Source organism: Perognathus longimembris, unplaced genomic scaffold (assembly GCF_023159225.1).
Source record: "Perognathus longimembris pacificus isolate PPM17 unplaced genomic scaffold, ASM2315922v1 HiC_scaffold_5471, whole genome shotgun sequence".
NCBI classification, from domain to species: Eukaryota; Metazoa; Chordata; class Mammalia; order Rodentia; family Heteromyidae; genus Perognathus; species Perognathus longimembris.
The window spans coordinates 47386-65969 of record NW_025960902.1 but is presented as its reverse complement, the minus strand read 5'-3'; the positions used below and the strand labels follow the sequence as shown (position 1 = coordinate 65969).

The 18584-nt window shown below is 64.2% G+C and overlaps 2 protein-coding genes across 4 annotated transcripts; one reads left to right on the top strand and one right to left on the bottom strand.

Annotated features, from left to right (window-relative positions):
• Positions 1 to 4491: 4491 nt before the first annotated feature.
• On the bottom strand, positions 4492 to 9388 carry LOC125345286 (suppressor APC domain-containing protein 2-like). Of its 3 annotated transcripts, XM_048337506.1 has the most exons (6): positions 8980 to 9388; positions 5818 to 5930; positions 5366 to 5512; positions 5178 to 5285; positions 4992 to 5096; positions 4492 to 4925 (listed from the first exon to the last, which is right to left on the bottom strand). In XM_048337506.1, the coding sequence occupies exons 1-6, from the start codon at positions 9386 to 9388 to the stop codon at positions 4797 to 4799; spliced, it is 1011 nt and encodes a 336-aa protein (XP_048193463.1). In that variant the 3' UTR covers positions 4492 to 4796. The 3 variants fall into 3 exon arrangements, with proteins under 3 accessions (XP_048193463.1, XP_048193462.1, XP_048193464.1); XM_048337505.1 differs by having other exon boundaries at positions 4992 to 5285; XM_048337507.1 differs by lacking the exon at positions 4992 to 5096.
• On the top strand, positions 4954 to 16687 carry LOC125345284 (UDP-N-acetylhexosamine pyrophosphorylase-like protein 1). Its single transcript, XM_048337504.1, has 10 exons — positions 4954 to 4964; positions 12987 to 13280; positions 13378 to 13582; positions 13732 to 13907; positions 14069 to 14241; positions 14322 to 14515; positions 14978 to 15118; positions 15391 to 15576; positions 16013 to 16079; positions 16322 to 16687. Exons 2-10 carry the CDS (start codon positions 12992 to 12994, stop codon positions 16412 to 16414), a joined length of 1524 nt encoding a protein of 507 aa, XP_048193461.1. The 5' UTR covers positions 4954 to 4964; positions 12987 to 12991; the 3' UTR covers positions 16415 to 16687.
• Positions 16688 to 18584: the final 1897 nt, after the last annotated feature.

The following is an 18584-nucleotide window of genomic DNA, read 5'->3' as shown; positions in this document are numbered from 1 at the left end:
AGAGCGCTTGCCTCGTATACATGAAGCCCTGGGTTCGATTCCCCAGCATCACATATACAGAAAACGACCGGAAGTGGTGCTGTGGCTCAAGTGGCAGAGTGCTAGCCTTGAGCAAAAAGAAGCCAGGGACAGTGTGCTCAGGCCCTGAGCAAGCCCCAGGACTGGCAAAAAATAATAACAAAATACACATTATTATTACATTTTTACAGCAGGTTCAGCTTCCCAGCAACATTAAGGAGGCACAGGCTCTCCCTCCTCCACCCACAGCCCTGTGCACTGTGGCTGTGGTCTTCCCGCTTATGCTGCGTGCACTTTGCCCTCAGCTGGGAGGCACATGTGCACCAAACCCAGCCTTTTCTGCTGAGATGAGGTCACAAACATTTCAGTCCGGTTGGCTTTGACCCATGACCCTTTGGATGCCTGCCTACTGCACAGCTGCGTCATCACACCAGCCTCTCTCTCTCTCTCTCTCTCTCTCTCTCTCGTTGATTTACTTACCTGCTTGATTTCTGGAAGACTCTGACATTCCTGGAGTGGCCTTTTGGTCTGATGTGTGACCAGATATCATTATTGCGGAAGTGTCTAGGGAAATGTGTTCCACACTGGAGGCCGCTGGCCTGTATCTTGTCTGTCATTAAGAGATTCCCCAGCAGGGCACTGGTGCCCACGTCTGTAACCCTAGCTACTCAGGAGGCTGAGATCTGAGGGTGGCAGTTTGAAGCCAGCCGGCAGGTAAGTCCATGAGAATTTTTTGTTTTGTTTTTGTTGCCAGTCCTGGGGTGTGGACTCAGGGCCTGAGCACTGTCCCTGGCTTCTCTTTGCTCAAGGCTAGCACTCTGCCACTTGAGCCACAGCGCCACTTCTAGCTTTTTTCTATATATGCGGTGGTGAGGAATTGAACCCAGGGCTTCATGTATACGAGGCGAGTGCTTTACCACTAGGCCACATTCCCAGCCCTCCATGAGACTCCAAAAAAAAACAACACTCAAAAACTGGAAGTGGTGCTGTGGCTTAAATGGTAGAGCACTAGCCTTGAGCACAGAGAGGCTCAGGGACAGCGCCCAGACCCTGAGTTCAAGGCCAAGGCCCATAACCCAACAAAAAAGGGATGGGAATGTGGCTCGGGGGTAAAGTGCTTGCCTAGCATGCATGAAGCCCTGGGTTCGATTCCTCAGTACCACATAAGCAGAAAAAGCCAGAAGTTCAAGAAGGGGGCTGGGAATGTGGCTTAGTGGTAGAGTGCTCGCCTTGCATGCATGAAGCCCTGGGTTCGATTCCTCAGCACCACGTAAACAGAAAAAGCTGAAGTGGCGCTGTGGCTCAAGTGGTAGAGAGGGAGAAAGATCCCCCACCCCCCACCCTGACCACAGCTCGGGCCGTTCTTCCCGCAGGGCTGACAAGTCTTGCTATGAGCGCATTTTAAGTTTCCTCTTCCATTTTTTAAATGTATGCAGACCCAGGAGACTGGAAAGCCTAGCACTGCCCCACCTGCCCTGCCTCCTGGCCAGTGCTAGCATCTCACACGACCGCAGTACCCGAGCAGAACCCAGGGCCCGACTGGCTCCTTGAAGCCCCACAGAGTTGCACATCACGTGTGTGCAGACCCACGTGACCTTATCACAAGGCCACAAGCAACTGTCACCCGGCCTTCACACTACCCCTTTTGTAGCCTCCCCATTCCACCCCTGCCCCCCATCCTTCCCCCTTTTCAATCATGACATCCTGTGGAATCCTACACAGTGCAAACACTAATCAACATGAGTGTATCATTAGGTGGTGATTTTGAGATTGGCGCTTTTGTCACGCAAAATGCTGGTGACACACACTTGTAACCCTAGCTACTCAGGAGTCGGTTCAAGGCCAGACCAGGAAGGAAAGCCCACAAGACCTTTACCTCCAATGAACCACCAGAAAACAGGAAGTAGAGCTGTGGCTCAAAATGACAGAGCTCTAGCCTTGAGTGAAAAAACACAGGGACGGCACCTAGCACCGAGTTCAAGCCCCGGGATAACAAAAAAATCATTTCCTTGAGGTCTCTCTTTTGCCAGCTTGTTTCCTGCCACAAGCGTATCACACTTGTTTGAACAATTGCCGTGGGGCTGGGGATATGGCCTAATGGCAAGAGTGCTTGCCTCGTATACATGAAGCCCTGGGTTCGATTCCCCAGCACCCCATATACAGAAAACGGCCAGAAGTGGCGCTGTGGCTCAAGTGGCAGAGTGCTAGCCTTGAGCAAAAAGAAGCCAGGGACAGTGCTCAGGCCCTGAGTTCAAGGTCCAGGACTGGGGAAAAAAAAAAAAAAGAACAATTGCCGTGAGAGATGTGTGGCTTGTGATAACTGAGGCTGCCAGGAACATTTCTGCCTGAACCTTCGTGAGGACAAGTGTGTCTCTGGAGTAGATGAGATCAGATGAGGCCTCAGCTGCCGCTCTCGGGGAGGCGGGGCCGGGGGGGGGGAGGCATTCATTAGAAGGAATGGCTCACACAATTTTGGAGGCAGCAAGTCCACCATCTGCAGAGCAGATGGCAGGCTGGGGAGGCAGAAGGGAGGAGGGGAAGAGGCAGGCAAGTTGAGCCCCAACTGATCTGGAGGCAGGATATTCTTCTGGGGGACCTTGGTCTTCTCTCTTAAGAACTGAACTGAAGCTGGGTGCCTGTGGCTCACACCTGCAATCCTAGCTACTCGAGAGGCTGACTCTTGCAGAACGATGGTTTGAAGCCAGGCCAGCCAGGAGAGAAAAGCTCTCAAAAGTCACCTCCAGTTGATCAGCAAAAAGCAGCTGGAAGTAGGGCTCAAGAGGTAGAGCAAGCAAGCCAGGCAAACATCAGGACTCCGAGTTCAGCTCCCAACAAAGGGGGAAAAAGATAAAAACCAAACATAAGAAAAAAAAATTTTTTTGTCGGTCATGGGGCTTGAACTCATTGCCTGGGCGCTGTCCCTAAGCTCTTTTACTCAAGGCTAGTGCTCTACCACTCTGAGCCATGGCTTCACTTCCACAAAATGTTAACTATTAACCGCAACTAAAAATACTTTCACAGCAACATCCGAACTGGTATTTGGCCAACAGCTGGGTTCCATAGCACAGTCACGCCCACAGACAATTTACCCTAAAAACTCACCAAAACCCGACAGCCACCCAGGCCTCGGCTGGTTCTTACCACCCTTACTGGAGGTTGGTATTGGTTTATTTTGAGAAGAGGTCTCACTCTGAAGCCCTGGCTGGCCTGGAACTCTCAACCCTGCCTTTTACACCCCCCCCTTCCCCCGCCACCTCCCACTGCTGGAATTACAGCTGTGCACCACCCGCCTCCCACTCTCCAGCCCAAGTTGGAAGTTTCTGGGAAAGGCCTGGAGGAGGCCAACCTCCCCGCCCAGAGCAGGGGCTCTCCCAGGCCTCCCTCTGTGCAGGGAAGACCAAGCAGCCACCCCTGGTCCTGACCTGCCCGCCCCATCTGCCATCTCTCAGCAGTTCCCACCTAGGTGGCGGGTTCTTGCACACTGAGCTGCCCCTTTTCCTCCTTAAAACACATCTGCGCAGCAATGTGTAAGTGATCAGCGTCTCCCGTCCTCGGTCCTCGGCAGCCTGCCTTGCCCTGCTTCACTTAAATTCCTCTGGATGGGGTGTGGGGCGTGGCCACCGCTCACTCGGTCTGAATTCGCAGTCCTGGGATGACGAATGCCGCTGAACACCTTCTCCTGTGTGTATCTGCCACCTGTGAATGCTCTTGGGTGAAGTGGCTGCAGTCCTTCTTTGGGTTCCACGTTCTATTTGGGTTCTATTCCTGGGACAGTGCAGGACTCTTGGTGGTAGCCAAGGCTCCTGCTGCCCCCACAATGCCCACCTCAGCTGCTGGTGGGAGGACTGGGAAGGGGGACTTTTCCCGAGTCTCTTCCTGTGCCCCCTCTCCACACTCTGGACATGGGAGGACAGAGGGGTGAGCAACTCTCAGGCCTTGAGAATCTTGCACCACGTGTGATGGGCCTCAAGGCCTAGCCACAGGCCTGAGCTGGTCCCTCTCCTGGCAACAGGGGCCTGCTCACGAGAGAGGCACACTGACCACCCTGGCCACCATCAGCTCCCCCCAGGACCCGGGTCACAAGTGGCTGAGTCCGGGAGACCGTTTGAGTGCGCAGCTGGCCAGGAGGGTCAGGGGTCAGAACAAGCCAAGCTCTTGGTCCCACCAGGAACCTGCCCCACCTCGTCCAACTGCAAGGGCACAGCCCTAACCTCCCCTCCAGGGCTCACCCCAACAGGCACAGGCAGAGCCCTCTCTGAAAGGCCACATCCCGCATGCCCTCCATCTGCTCCCACGGAGACCTTGTCAGACGGTGTTTTTGGTTGAGGGGAGGAAGCTGCCCGCGGGCTCCTGAGCCCTGGGTCCCTGGGCCACCAGCCCACCCTGGGGACCCCATCAGAGCAACACTGAAGATGGCAGCAGGGTGGGTGGGGCCAGCTCCCCCTGCTGGACATGACTAGCAGAGCAGCCCAGTGTGATCAGTGCTTTTACTAGAGGTCAGCTACTAGAGGGGACAGGCGAGCTGTAAACATGCCCCTTCTGCCTGAGATCTGGTAAACACGAGGTGGGGTCTCCCACTGTCCACTAGGCGGCAACAGCAGCTTCAAGGTGTGCTGGAGCAACAGAGCCCTATCCAGGCTGGCACCCCAGGCTGGGTAGTGAGTGTCCAGGGCAGAGCTGGCATGGCGGACGGAGGTTGCCCCTACGGACGGTGTCCAGGCCAGCTGGTGGTCTTCAGGCGGAGCTCGGTGCCCATGCATCCAGTGAGACACGTCCAGCTAGATGAAGGTGGAGTCCAGAGGCCCAGCGTCCTGCTGGCTAAGCGCCCGGGCCTCAAACAGCTGCTTGATGAGGGCGGACTTCTCCTGCTCCAGCTGGGTGATGCGCTCGCTCTTGTCTGTCACCTCCTGGGGGGGGGTGCAGGTGGTCAGGGCCCGCTGGGCCTCCAGCCCGCCCCCCTCCCTTCACCTCACCTGAGTGAGGAGCCGGTTCTGCTCCTTCAGCATGAGGATGGTCTGCTGCGGCCAGCTTGGGGCTGAGGATGGGCTGGGAGCCCGGGGGGGGCACGGGGGCCCTGCCTGCGGACGGGGGGAGTCAGGCAGGCCTCTCGAGGGGAAGGGCGGCCCGGCGGGGGCGTCAGGAAGGGCCCCCTCGCTTACCCGGCCGGCACAGGCTGCAGCCAACAGCTCCCCCAGGCAGCGCGCCACCTCCTGCACTTTGGGAAGGAGCCGCCCCAGGGGGCGGGGACTCCCCTCGGCCCCCAAGTCCTGAGAGAGAAGCAGGGAGAGCTGGGCGGGCGGGCAGGGCGGAGGCAGGGGGGTCTGGGGCGGGAAGGCCCGGCACTCACGTCCCCAGCCCGGCGCTGGCTCAGGCGGCGCTGGCGCTCCTGCACCCGCTGCAGCTGCTGCTGGTACCAGTCCCGGCCCCGGGCCATCATTTCCAGCCCCTGCAGGAGCACCTCCTGCTCCTGCTCCAGCTCCTTCATCTGCTTCAGCTACAACACACGTGCGCACACGGGGGCCCGCAGGCTCAGTGCAGCCGGTGCGAGTGCGAGGCAGCGCCCGCGGCCCGGAGGCTCTGCCCCGGGAGCGCGCCTCTCCCCCCAGGCTTCCTGCACCCACGCCCCCCCCTGAGGGCTCAGTGCAGGCGGGCAGGCCAGTGGCCCACACCTAGTGCCCCCCCCATCCCTCAGGGATCTGGACATCCCTCCGGTGGATTCAAGCCCAGGGGCCAGAGGCCCCAGAATCCAGGCCTGACCGCCCCTCCCCGGCCTCCTGGACGGCACGGAGTCCCTCTCACCAGCTGACAGTCCACGCCGTTGGTGATGGTGTGTCTCCGCCGCTCGCCTCGGGCCCGAGGGGCCCGCCGGGCCTCCCCCACGCCTGCCCCCGGGGCCCTGCAGCCCACCGTGCCTGTGGGGAGAGGCCAGGGCGTGTCTCGCCTCTGAGCCTGCCTGGAGGGGCTCCAGGCTCCAGCCCGTCCCGGGCTCCCCACCCAGCCCTGCAGGCTCTGCCAGCCCCTGCGCCCCTGCAGCAGAGACGGGCCCGGCCGGGGCCTGCTCCCCCCTCGCCAGCCTCGGGGAGGCTGTGAGCTCGCTGCGGGCAAGGGCCACTTTCAGCTCTTTTCTGTAACCCCTAGCCCAGATGTGGCACAGCAGCTACATCTTGGGAGGGTCTCAAAGGCCCCTGCCTGAGTCAAAGGTCAGGGGTGAGATGGGTGACCTACACAGGACCCTTGGGTGCAGGAGCGGGCATAGGGAGAGGAGGAGGGGCTGGGTGACGGAACCGGAACTCTTCAGAAAGTGGCCACGCGTGCCGGGCGCCTGCGGCTGGCGCCTGTCATCCCGGCTACGCGGGAGGCTGAGATCTGAGGATCCTGAGCGCTGTGGCTCAAAGTGGCAGGTCACCAGACTTGAGCTGAAGAGCCCAGGACAGCACCTGGGCCCAGGGTTCAAATGCTGCAACTGACCAAACAAAGTAGCCATGTGTAGGTGCTGGACAGCGTGCCCAGTAAGCAGGCAGCCATGTCCTTGAGGCCATGAACTCCTGCCTGGTCTACTAAGGCTCACGGGACGCCTCCAGGAGGGACAGCTTTCTGTTGGCACAAGTGGAGTGCAGGTGTGCTTCTCTCTCTCTCTCTCTCTCACACACACCCCCATCCTCCAGCTCGGCAGGTATGGTATGAGAGCAGGGCAGGGATCCCGGCTCCCAGCAGCCCCAGAGCGCGTGTCCCGGCCTGCTGTGTGGAGCAGAGCGCCCAGCGCTGGGGGTGCCGCAGCCAGGTGCCGGGGTGGGGGCAGGGCAGGCAGGTGCTGAGAGGATGCAGGCACGCCGGGGAGGAGACTCTGACTCCGGGCCGGGGGACCGGGTGCCGGTGCATGCTGAAGTGCTTCACTGGGGAGCTAGGTTGGCTTTACTCCCAAAGCCAGGGGCACCCAGAATCCCCTGACTCCTGTGGGCCCTGGCCGGCTGCTAAGCAATCACAGGGAGTGACAGTTGGACAGAGCTCGGCCTGCAGCCCGCCAGCAAGGGAGGCCAGTATTGCCCCGTGGGCATTTGGCACACAGCCTTCAGAGGGGTGTGACCACGCACCAGAGCCACCCAGGGCTCCAGGGTGGAAGAGGACCGGACCGGAGAAACCCTTGGCCTGTCCATCACAGGCAACCCCATGGTTGACTTCACGCGGCACAGCGCCCTGGACGGGGTCTAGGGGATGGTCCCTGAATTTGGGCACAAGGACAGGGAGGCCCCGCTTTGAAGGGCAGGGCAAGTCCCCGCCCAGCAGAACTGATGGACGCCTTTCCTAGGGAGGCAGTGCACGGTCGCCCCAAGGGTAGCAGAGGGCAGAGAGAGGCCTAGTGCAGCCGGCAGGGCTACGGGTGATACCACAAAGGACTGGCAGCGTGTGCGCAACACCAGGAAGGACGGGCAGCTGCCACGGGTGCGCTCGCTGCTGCACCTGGAAGGGCACGCGCGCCACCACGTGCACCGGCTGAACGCGTTCAGGGGCTGAGGGGCCTGGGGGCTCCTCTGCGAGTCCAGCCCTGACTCCCAACCATAATGCAGGTCCTGTTCCCAAGGCAGGCACGCGGGACGGGGTGCAGACAGGGGACATTCTACAGGCTCTTGTCCCTGCCAATTGGACTGGAAGCCAGAAGAGCCTGCTGAAGTCTCCAGAGACCATATTCTGTACCCCTCTGTGGCAACAGCACAAGACCACCACTGCCTTCCCAGAACAGTCCAGGACAGTGCAGGACCCCCCCCCCCCCCCCGAGCACAGACCTGCAGGTGGGCAGGCCCCCCACCCCACCCCCCTCCCCCAGCACAGACCTGCAGGTGGGCAGGCCCCCCACCCCACCCCCTCCCCCAGCACAGACCTGCAGGTGGGCAGGTCCCCCACCTCCCCAGTCCCCCCCAGCACAGACCCGCAGGTGGGCAGGCCCCCCACCTCCCCAGTCCCCCCCAGCACAGACCCGCGGGTGGGCAGGACCCCCACCCCCTCCCCCCCAGCACAGACCTGCAGGTGGGCAGGACCCCCCACCCCCCTCCCCCCCAGCACAGACCTGCAGGTGGGCAGGACCCCCCACCCCCCCTCCTCCAGCACAGACCCGCAGGTGGGCAGGCCCCCCACCTCCCCAGTCCCCCCCAGCACAGACCCGCGGGTGGGCAGGACCCCCACCCCCTCCCCCCCAGCACAGACCTGCAGGTGGGAGGACCCCACCCCCCAGTCCCCCCCAGCACAGACCTGCAGGTGGGCAGGCCCCCCACCCCACCCCCCTCCCCCAGCACAGACCTGCAGGTGGGCAGGACCCCCCCACCCCCCCAGCACAGACCCGCAGGTGGGCAGGACCCCCACCTCCCCAGTCCCCCCAGCACAGACCTGCAGGTGGGCAGGCCCCCCACCTCCCCAGTCCCCCCCAGCACAGACCCGCAGGTGGGCAGGCCCCCCACCCCCCCTCCCCCCAGCACAGACCCGCAGGTGGGCAGGCCCCCCACCCCGCCCCTCAGCACAGACCCGCAGGTGGGCAGGACCCCCACCCCCCTCCCCCAGCACAGACCCGCAGGTGGGCAGGCCCCCACCCCCTCCCCCCCAGCACAGACCTGCAGGTGGGCAGGCCCCCACCCCCTCCCCCCCAGCACAGACCCGCAGGTGGGCAGGACCCCCCACTCTTCCTAGCACAGGGCTCCAGGCCCCAGGCCACCTCCGGCGGCTCCTGCGGGGCCAGGCTGAGCCCTTGGGAGGGGGCCCTGGGCCGCGGGGGCCAGCTTGGAGACCATCGCCCTCCTACAGACGGAAGCCACAGGCCCGCGGCCGGGGGCCCAGGCGTCCTGGGGCGCAGGCCGGGGGGGGGGCGGCCCTCCGGCCCTCACACCCACCGGTGTCCCGGGCTCGCCCCGGGCCCCCGCGCCCACCGCGCCCGGCCTCGGGCCCCCGTCCCTCCGGCGCGGCCGCGTCACTCACCGGCGCCGGCGCCGGGGCTCGGCTCCCGCGCGGCCGGGGGCGGCGGCTTCCTCCCGGGGCCGGCGTGCGGCTCGTCGGCCGGCGCGGGGCCCAGGCGCGGCGGCGGCGGGGGCGCCCCGGGCCGCTCGCCGTCCGGGTGGAGCAGCGAGGTGCGCAGGCCCGCCACGAAGCGCTCGAAGGTGAGGAGGCCGCTGGCCGGGGCCTCGCGGCGCAGGCCCTCCAGCACGCCGCGGGGCAGCTCGCGCGCGTCCGCGCCGCGCCAGCGGGACTCGATCTCGCGCAGGTGCACGCAGCCCCGCCGCCGGTCGTCCAGGATGTCGAAGAGCGTGCGCAGGCTCTGCAGGAAGGCGCGCGGCAGGCCCTCGGTCGCGGCGGGCGCGGCGGGCGGCGGGCGGCCGCGCTCGGCCATCGCCGCCGCGGCGGCCATGGGCGCGGGCTCCGAGCCCGCTTCCGCCGCAGCCCGCGCAGCCCGCGCAGCCCGCGCTGCCGCCGCCGCCGCCGCCGCCGCCGCCGCCACAATAGCGGCTACTTTTGAACGGGGCTCATTAGCATCCGCGGCGCCCATTGGCCGGGCGCCGCCGAGCTGCTTCCCGATTGGCTGGGCGGCCGCCAGCCCGGGTTTGATTTTTCCCGTCCGGGCCGGGGCGCGCCGCGCGGCGGCTCCGCTCGGGGACGGGCCCGGGGGGGGGGGGGGGGCGGCGGGGGTCCCGGCCGCGACTCCCCGGCTCCGCCTCCGCCTCCCCTTCGCCCTCCACGCCCACTGGCCCGCCTGCTCGGCTCGGCCTTCTCCCCTTTCTCCCCCAGCGCTCCACCCTCTCGGAGGGGGACCCCCGGCGCCCCACAAAAGGAGAGCGAAAGCCTGCCTGTCCCCAGGCCACCTCTCCGCGGATACGGGGGCTCCCTTTCCTGGACCCGAGGCCCCCGGGGAATCGGAGGCTCCAGCCGGCTGGGCGCTGCCCCGACAGAGGCCTCTCTGTCCCCACGACGAACTCCTCCCTTTGGCCTCTCGGGACTGTCTGTCCTGTCTGCCGGAAGCAGGACAAGGCTGCTTTCTCCCGTGTCCCCAGATGCCCATTCGGTGACCGGCTCCTTGCTCTCCTGCTCCCTGGCTACAGTGCTTCCTCAGCAGACATCTCCGGCTCTTCTGGCTCTCGTTGTCCTGGGCTTCCAGGTCTACTGCTGGGGGGGGGGGGGGGCTGACTGTCTGTCCCTTTCTGGCTGCCCCATGGAAAGGAGAGGTTGTCTCAGGAGGGCTCTGTCCTCCACTTCTGGCCGAGTTCTGTGTAGTCTCCGGCTTGAAAGTCTCTAACCTTGGATGCCTGGCTTAAGGTGGTCTCCCTAGGAAACCCAATGCTGTTTGGGAACAGGCCAGGGCCACTCTAAGACCTGACATTAGCCTGGCCCATCGTGTTGCTCAGTGGGCATCATATAGAAACCTTAGCTGGAGAGAGTGCCATCAAAATGCCAGGAGGCTCGCCTCTGTAATCCTAGTTACTCAGGAGACTGAGATCTGAAGATCATGGTTCAGTTCAAAGCCAGCCTGGGCAATAAAGTTCATGAGACTCTTATCTCCAGTTAACAACCAAAAATAAAAAATAAAAATAAAAATAAAGCCCACAAGTGGTAGAGTGCTAGCTTTGAGCAAAATAGCTCAGGGACAGCACCCAGGTCCTGAGCTCAAGCCCCGAGACAGGAGGAACACGCACGTGCACACATGTATATACACATACACACACAGTCTGATTGCACGTCGAGGACGCTATGGATGGATAAGGCCGGGCACAGTTCTGTGGAACTGGAGCAGAGATTGGTGTTGGTGTGCCAGCAACACCACTGCTGCTCGAGATAACAGAGCCAGTGGTGCCCAGGCCAGGCCAGAGTGCTGGGTAAACCTGAGCACACTTAGAGAGAAGGGGAAAGCCCAGGGGAAGTGTCCTCAGCTGTCCTCCCGTGGATTTTCCCATGACCCCTGGCTGGGCCCTGGTAGAAGGCAGAGGAGAGATGGGAGTGAGTGCCTGGCTTTGGGGGTGGCACTGTCCATTCCCCACTCCGTGTCCCCTCCTGAACTCTGATGAGCCCTCCATCCACTGGGCCTGGCCACTCTGCTGATGTGGAGGCCTCAACACTGTCCCTCTTTAGGGGTCTTCCAGAGCCCAGGCCAGGTCTGGGGGTATGTGAAGTCCCTGGCTTTTCAAGGCCTCCATCCCGTGTATAGTCCTCACTGTGCCAGCCAGGCAGGGTTCCTTGGGGAAAGGTGGGCAGAGCCCCCCCCCCCCGCCCTTGCTCCCTCATAGGGTCCAGCACTAGCATGGAGAGGAGCCAGAAAGAGTTGTCTAGTCCCCCGAACCTTCCCTAGGATGCTTTGGTCTCTACCTTGGCCTCAGGCCCGTTCCTCTGGACTTTTGGACAAGGCCCTAAGGCAAAGATATTTGTTGGTGGTCCACACACCTTGTCAACACTCACACTTGTCTGTTAGGTCTGCCCAGGCAGGCTCTTTCTTCTGGTCCTATAAGTAAGTGTCTCTTGATGCATAAACCTGGTTTTGTTTTGCAGCTTCTTATCTTGGCCTCAACTCCCACCTAGAGGCAGGATTTGGGAGTCATCAGACCCAGAATGTATCAAGGTAAACCCTTGACAGCCGCTTTCCAGATGCACGCAGCCCCTCCTCAGGGCTTCCGTGGACTCCGGCCTGGGGCATGCGGCTTGCCCGGCCCAGCAGGTTCCATCTGCTCTCTACCCTCCATTCCAACGTGTGCTCCCGCAGCATTTCCATCTCCCGAGCCTGCAGAGCAGAGGCTTGCTCATGTCCTCAGCAAGCACCCCTCGAGCATCGCCTTTACCCCGTCCTGGGGCGCAGCCCTCACCTGCTCAGTCACGTGAGTGCCCGCTGGGGGCGGGAACGCGGGGTAGGGCCGGCTAGCCTTCCCGCGGGCCCGCGGGGGACCGGGGGCGGGGACTGCGAGGGCCAGGCCTGGGGCGGGCCCTGCCGTGCCGGAGGCGGGGACAGAGAGGACCGGGAGCCAGGGCGGGCACCGGGGCTCGGGCCTCCGCGGACCGGGCACGGAGCGGGGCCCGGCGGGCCTAGGGGCGGGCCAGGGCCTGCTCCGGGACGCCGGGGACCGGCCCGGGGCGGGCGCTCGAGCCCAAGCGTGGGCGGGGCCGCGTCGCGGGCGGGGCCTGCGCGAGGGCCCCGCCCCCGGTCCCGCGGTGGCGGTCGGAAGGAGCCCGCGAGTCACGAGGGCCAGCGAAGGGCGGGGACGTGTCGTGGGCGTGGCTCGCTCGAGGCCCCGCCCCTCGGCTCAGCCCGGACCCGGGCCAGGCGGTGCCGGTCGGAAGGAGCCCCCGAGTCACGAGGGCCAGCCGAAGGGCGGGGAAGTGTCGTGGGCGTGGCCCTCTCGAGGCCCCGCCCCTCGGCTCAGCCGGGCTCGGGGTGCGGGTCGGAAAGAGCCCGCTAGTCACGAGGGCCAGCGAAGGGCGGGGAAGTGTCGTGGGCGTGGCCCGCTCGAGACCCCGCCCCTCGGCTCAGCCGGACCCGGGCCCCGCGTTGCAAGTCGGAAGGAGCCCGCTAGTCACGAGTGCCAGTGAAGGGCGGGGAAATGTCGTAGGCGTGGCCCTCTCGAGGCCCCGCCCCTCGGCTCAGCCGGACCCGGGCCCCGCGTTGCAAGTCGGAAGGAGCCCGCTAGTCACAAGGGCCAGCGAAGGGCGGGGAAGTGTCGTGGGCGTGGCCCTCTCGAGGCCCCGCCCCTCGGCTCAGCCGGACCAGGGTCCGGGGTGCAGGTCGGAAAGAGCCCGCGAGTCACGAGGGCCCGCTGAAGGGCGGGGGCGTGGCCTGCGCGAGGGCCCCGCCCTCCCGTCCCCGGTCCCGTGGTGCGGGTCCGGAAGGAGCCCGCGAGTCACGAGGGCCGGGCGGGCCGTGTCGTGGGCGTGGCCCGCGCGAGGCCCCGCCCCTCGGCTCCGCCCGGGCCCGGGCCCCGCGGTGCCGGCCCGGAGGGAGCCCGCCGCGCCGGGGGCCATGGCTTCGGAGCCGGCGGTGCGCGCGCGGCTGCGGCTCGCGGGCCAGGAGCACCTCCTGCGCTTCTGGGCCGAGCTGGCGCCGGGGGCCCGCGCGGCGCTGCTGGCCGAGCTGGCGCCGTGGGAGCCGGACGCGCTGCGCCTGCACTGCCGGCGAGCCGCCGCGGCCTGCGCGCGCCCCTCGGGCCCGCCGCCGGGCCTGGCCTCGCGCCTCGGGCCGCTGCCCCCGGAGCGCCTGGGCCGCGCGAGCCGCAGCGACCCCGAGACGCGGCGGCGCTGGGAGGAGGAAGGTAGGCGGCGCCGCGTCCGCTGCCCGCGGGAAGGGCGACGGTGGCCCGGCAGCCGCCCCGCGCCCGGGCGTCCCCTCACCGCGGCCCTCGCCCCCAGGTCTCCGGCAGATCGCCTCGAACAAGGTGGCCGTGCTGCTCTTGGCCGGTGGGCAGGGCACTCGTCTGGGCGTCACCTACCCCAAGGGCATGTACCAAGTGGGGCTGCCCAGCCAGAAGACCCTGTACCAGCTGCAGGCCGAGCGGATCCGTCGCGTGGAGCAGTTGGCTGGGGAGCGCCATGGGACCCGCTGCACCGTGCCCTGGTTTGTCATCCCTCCCGGTGTGACCCGGGCCTCCACGCACACCTAAGGCCCGGGAGCGGGGCGGGCACGGCCCCGGTCGGAGCCAGGGCCTCGCCGCTGCCCACCTCCTCCGGCCCTCGGAAGGTGGCTCAGCGCGGCCTCCCCTTCAGGTACATCATGACCAGTGAGTTCACGCTGGGGCCCACGGCCAAGTTCTTCAGGGACCACGACTTCTTCCACCTGGATCCTGACAACGTGGTTCTCTTTGAGCAGCGCATGCTGCCCGCAGTGACCTTCGATGGCAGGGCCATCCTGGAGCGCAAAGACAAAGTCGCCATGGCCCCAGGTACGGCCCAGCCCCGAGGGAGTGGCCCCCCAGCCTGGGCCTGGCCTCGGGGGAGAGGCCCCTGATCCCTCTCTGTCCTAGGGGAGTGAAGTGGTGGGGCTTGTTTCCGGCAGCACTTCCTAGACTTAGCACGCAGGGCTCGTTTTCCTCTCCCTCTGCAGACGGCAATGGGGGTCTCTACTGCGCCCTGGCAGACCACCAGATTCTAGAGGACATGGCGCGCCGGGGAGTGGAGTTTGTTCACGTGTACTGTGTCGACAATATCCTGGTGCGCCTGGCAGACCCGGCCTTCGTCGGCTTTTGTGTGCTGCAGGGTGCAGACTGTGGTGCCAAGGTAAGCCCCTCGCCCGTCTCCCGCCAGCGCCTCCGCCCCCTTCCTCCTGCCGTCTCTGAGTCCATCCCCGGTGGCTGCAGGTGGTGGAAAAGGCGTACCCCGAGGAGCCCGTGGGCGTGGTGTGCCAGGTGGACGGGGTCCCCCAGGTGGTGGAGTACAGCGAGATCAGCCCCGAGACCGCCAGGCTGCGCAGGCCCGAGGGCGGCCTGCTCTACGGCACTGGCAACATCTGCAACCACTTCTTCACCACGGCCTTCCTCCAGACGGTGGTCAGGTGTGCCACGCGGGGGCTGGGGAGTCCCCGCCGGTGCTGCCCGCGCCCACCAAGAACCGACCGGCCGTGCTAGACTGGCCCCAGTGCCCTGGGCCCAGGGTGTCCTGAGCTGGGTGTCAGCCTGGCCTGAGCTGGGCTGAGGCCGGCGGCCGTGGTGGGTAGGTGAGGTGGAGGAAGTTGCGGCACTGGAGAGCCAACGGGAGTCACGCTCCGGGCAGCAGGTGGGAGGCGCTAGGGCCGCGTCTGCCGTTTCCCATGGGTCAGCCCACCCCGGCCCGTTCCCATCCCCCAGGGCAGCGGTGTGGCCATGGCGCCCAGGTCTTGGCACCGCGTACGCAGAGTGCAGACCTGTGCCCTCCGCAGAGACCCGGCTGGACCACTGCCTCTGGTGCCCAGCGCCGGGGTCAGGCAACCCAAGGAGACCCTGTCTGAACCTTCTTCCTGTCCGTCCTCTGCCTCCAGGGAGTTTGAGCCTGCGTTGAAACCTCACGTGGCGGTGAAGAAGGTCCCCTACGTGGATGAGGAGGGGAATCTGGTAAAGCCGCTAAAACCGAATGGGATAAAGATGGAGAAGTTTGTGTTTGATGTGTTCCAGTTTGCTAAGTTAGTGGTAGAGCCATTTAATTTTTCTTTTCTTTCTCTGTCCTGTGCTGGGTTCTGAGGGCCAGCAGGGAAGTAGGGGCTTGGAGAGGATCTGGGAGGAAGACACCCACTGGTGCCCCCACTCCCCCCTGGGACCCACAATGCCCCTCACCAGGCTCAGGTGCTCATGGGACAGACCCCCCCACTTAGTCCCTGTGAGCCAGGCCCTGCCTTGCTGGCCCCCACCAGGGCTGTGGGTGGGACATGGCGTAACCGGCCCCTCTCCCCACCAGGAACTTCGTTGCCTTTGAGGTGCTTCGAGAGGAGGAGTTCTCTCCCCTAAAGAATGACCACACTGCTGCCAGAGACAACCCCTCCACCGCCAGGCGGGCTCTGCTGACCCAGCACTACCGCTGGGCCCTGCGGGCGGGGGCCACCTTCCTGGACGCCCAGGGGCGCCGGCTTCCGGAGCTGCTCAAGTGAGTAGGTCCTGAGGGCCGGCCTGGAGGAGGCGGGTTGTCCCGGCTCCCTCCTCTCCTCGGGCAGGCTGTATGCCCCCGCCAGGCCTGGCCTGCAGTGACTCAGACGCACCCTGGCCTCACTGATAGCTACGGGGAGTCAGATGACTCACACCCCACACTTCTTAAGCTTTGACCCTAACTCCAGGCACCACCTTCACAGGGCAGCAAAGACCCTGGCATCTGTCTTTCCGGCCTGGGACTGCAGCTGGGTGGCTGCCGGGGGAAGTCCGGGCCCGTGGGTGCTTTCCAGTGCAAGCAGTGGGTGGGGGTGGGGGCCTGGCAGGGGCTGGCGGGGCCTGGCACCGGGCTTGCCCGGTCCCCCGTCCAGCGGCTGGCTATCTTGTGCTGGGGCGCTGCTCCAAAGGCAGCTGCTGACTGCTCTCCGCCCTTCCAGCTTGCCACCGGGTGAGGACCCGCCAGCTGTCTGTGAGATCTCGCCCTTGGTGTCTTACTGCGGAGAGGTGAGGGGCCTCCCCGTCTGGGGTTTGTCTCCGGTCTGGAGGACCCCTGGGAGAGGCGGGTGCTGGGGGGGGGGGGGCAGGTCACAGCCCCGCTTCCGTTTACCAGTACGGCAGATGGGACCGGCAGGCTTTTCTGGGAGTCTCGGCTGGTTCTCCCTGGGTTCCGGCAGACCTGGGACCCTGCCGCGGCGACTCTGGGGGGGCTGGATGGGCAATTTGACTCTGTAACGCCTTGTTTCCAGGGGTTGGAAGCACTGCTGCGGGGCCAGCAGCTCCAGTCTCCATTCATCCTGGATGAGGCCCAGGCCACAGTGCTGCGTCCGCACGACGCCTGACGGGCTCCCAGCACCCAGGGGTGCCTGGCCAGGAGTGCGGTGGATTTATGTCTCCAGCTGTGGGACGGGGCGGGTGTGCTGGGGTACGGGGGGGGGGGCGGGGGGGGCGGCTTTTCCGTCACCCGTCGCCTATGCACACAAGTGACTGCTGGCCTTCTACTAGCTCTTTGGTTTTATTTCTGGCTGTGGGGTTCACTTTGCAGAACAGGACTGAGAGGAGGCTTCATCTGGGGGCCAGGGCAGAGGTGTCCTCCAGACAGGCCTGCTCTGTCCTGCACCTCTGAGGTGAGGCTGTGGAACCCGGCAGGGAGGGGTCAAGGCCGCCCGCCGCCCCTCCCCTCCTCAGGCGGGAGGCTGGGCTATCCCTGCCTGAGGCGCTGCCTGGGGCAGACAGAGAGGCCCCAGCCTCTGCGAGAGCAGCCCGCTGCCCTGGCCTCCCGAGTCCTCCCCAAGCCTCTGCCTCTCAAGCCTTGGCTGCAAGTGCGCATGCTGCCTCCTCTGTGTGTGTGTGTGTGTGAGTGTGTCAGCACTAGGCTTGGATTCAGGGCCTCTCGGCCTTTTCTGATCACAACGGGTGTGCTTGACTACTTAAATCATTCCTCCACTTCCACCTTTCTAATAGCTAGGTGGAGGTGAGTCTCAAATTTACCGACCCAGGCTCAGATCTCAGCCTGGCGGGGGCTGGGTGGCGGGAATCCCCCGTGAGCCGGCTGCCCTCAGGCCACACTTGAAGTGCTTCCTCCAGGAGCCACTGGGACCTTGCTGGTGGCCTTCTGGGTGGGCGCTGGGTCACTTGCTGACTTCTAGCTGAGATGGGGATGCGGCCGGCACCTCCGGTCCCCCCAGAGGGGCTCTCTCCCTCTTGAGGTGCTGCTCCCCTCTTGATCTACGCCCTATTCCCCTGTGGGAACCGTGGGGCCCTTCCTGACTCAAAGGCCACTGGGAAGTGTGCAGCTGCTGAGTCAGCACCGCTCAGCGAGGGCCACTTCCAGCCCACCAGCTGGCCAGGGTGGGTAGGATGACCCACACCGGGGTGTGGCCAGGCCCACCCACTGCCATTATTCCAGGGCTGGGACCCGGAAGGCAGCTTGGCCTTCGGCCCTCAGTCAAGCCTGGTGCCCCTCTTTGTCGCACAGACAGGCAGGCCACAGGCAGAGTCCTGTTCACAGCTGCTTCTCATGGTCACAGCGAGAAGAAATGCAATCTTTTCTGCAAGCATTGTTAAGTTTGGTAAATTCTTAAAAGAACTCTTTAGAAATGTAATTTTAGCAGGTGCCAGTGGCTCACGCCTGTAGTCCTTACTCCTCAGGAGTCTCAGATCCGAGGATCACAATTCAAAGCCAGCCTGGGAGGCTTTGGAACTCTTATCTCCAATTAACCACCAGGAAATCAGAAGTGGCACTGTGGCTCAAAGTGGTAGAGTGCTAGCTTTGAGCAGAAAACCTTAAGGATAGCATCCCGAGTTCAAGCCCCAACAAAAGAAAAAAAAAATGTCTGGGTTGGGAATGTGGCTTAGTGGTAGAGTGCTTGTCTAGCGTGCATGAAGCCCTGGGTTCCATTCCTCAGCACCACATACACAGAAAAAGCCAGAAGTGGCTTAAATGACAGAGCGCTAGCCTTGAGCATGGAGAGGCTCAGGGACAGCGCCCAGGCCCCAAATACAAGTCCCAGGACTGGCAGAAAAAGAAAAAAGCCTGGTGCTGGTGGCTCAGGCCTGTAATCCTATTCAGGAGGCTGAGATCTGAGGATTGCAGTTCAGAGCCAGCCCAGGCCCCAGGCAGAAAAGTCCGTGAGACTCTCATCTCCAATTATCCGCCAGGAAACTGGAAGTGGTGCTGTGGCTCGAGTGGCACAGTGCTAGCCTTGAGCTGAAGAGCTCAGGGACAGCACCCAGGCCCTGAGTTCAAACCCCATGATCAAAAAAAACCCCAAAACAATAAAAAAAAAACCTGAAGTTCCCACAGATCCACAATCAACAGCAATTAATTGCTGGGGCTGACAGGGCTTTGGTGAGCACCATTTTGGAGCACAGAGGAGTAGTGACGAGGGCCAGGTACACAAAGGCTGGCGCCCAGGGTCCCCTTGGCAAACAAATCCACAGCAGGAGGTTGAGGCCCCACGTGTGCCTGCGCAGCCCTGCACCAGGCTGCAGGGGGGGCGGGGCGGGGCG

Excerpts from the sequence above, each read along its gene's own strand:
- LOC125345284 (XM_048337504.1), top strand. The coding sequence starts at position 12,992 with ATGGCTTCGGAGCCGGCGGTGCGCGCGCGGCTGCGGCTCGCGGGCCAG. Across the intron at positions 13,908-14,068 it reads CAAAGTCGCCATGGCCCCAG|ACGGCAATGGGGGTCTCTAC; the intron begins GTACGGCCCAGC and ends CTCCCTCTGCAG. Across the intron at positions 14,242-14,321 it reads GTGCAGACTGTGGTGCCAAG|GTGGTGGAAAAGGCGTACCC; the intron begins GTAAGCCCCTCG and ends CGGTGGCTGCAG.
- LOC125345286 (XM_048337505.1), bottom strand. The coding sequence starts at position 9,388 with ATGGCCGAGCGCGGCCGCCCGCCGCCCGCCGCGCCCGCCGCGACCGAG. Across the intron at positions 5,513-5,817 it reads ACGGCGTGGACTGTCAGCTG|CTGAAGCAGATGAAGGAGCT; the intron begins GTGAGAGGGACT and ends CGTGTGTTGTAG. Across the intron at positions 5,286-5,365 it reads GCCAGCGCCGGGCTGGGGAC|GACTTGGGGGCCGAGGGGAG; the intron begins GTGAGTGCCGGG and ends CTTCTCTCTCAG.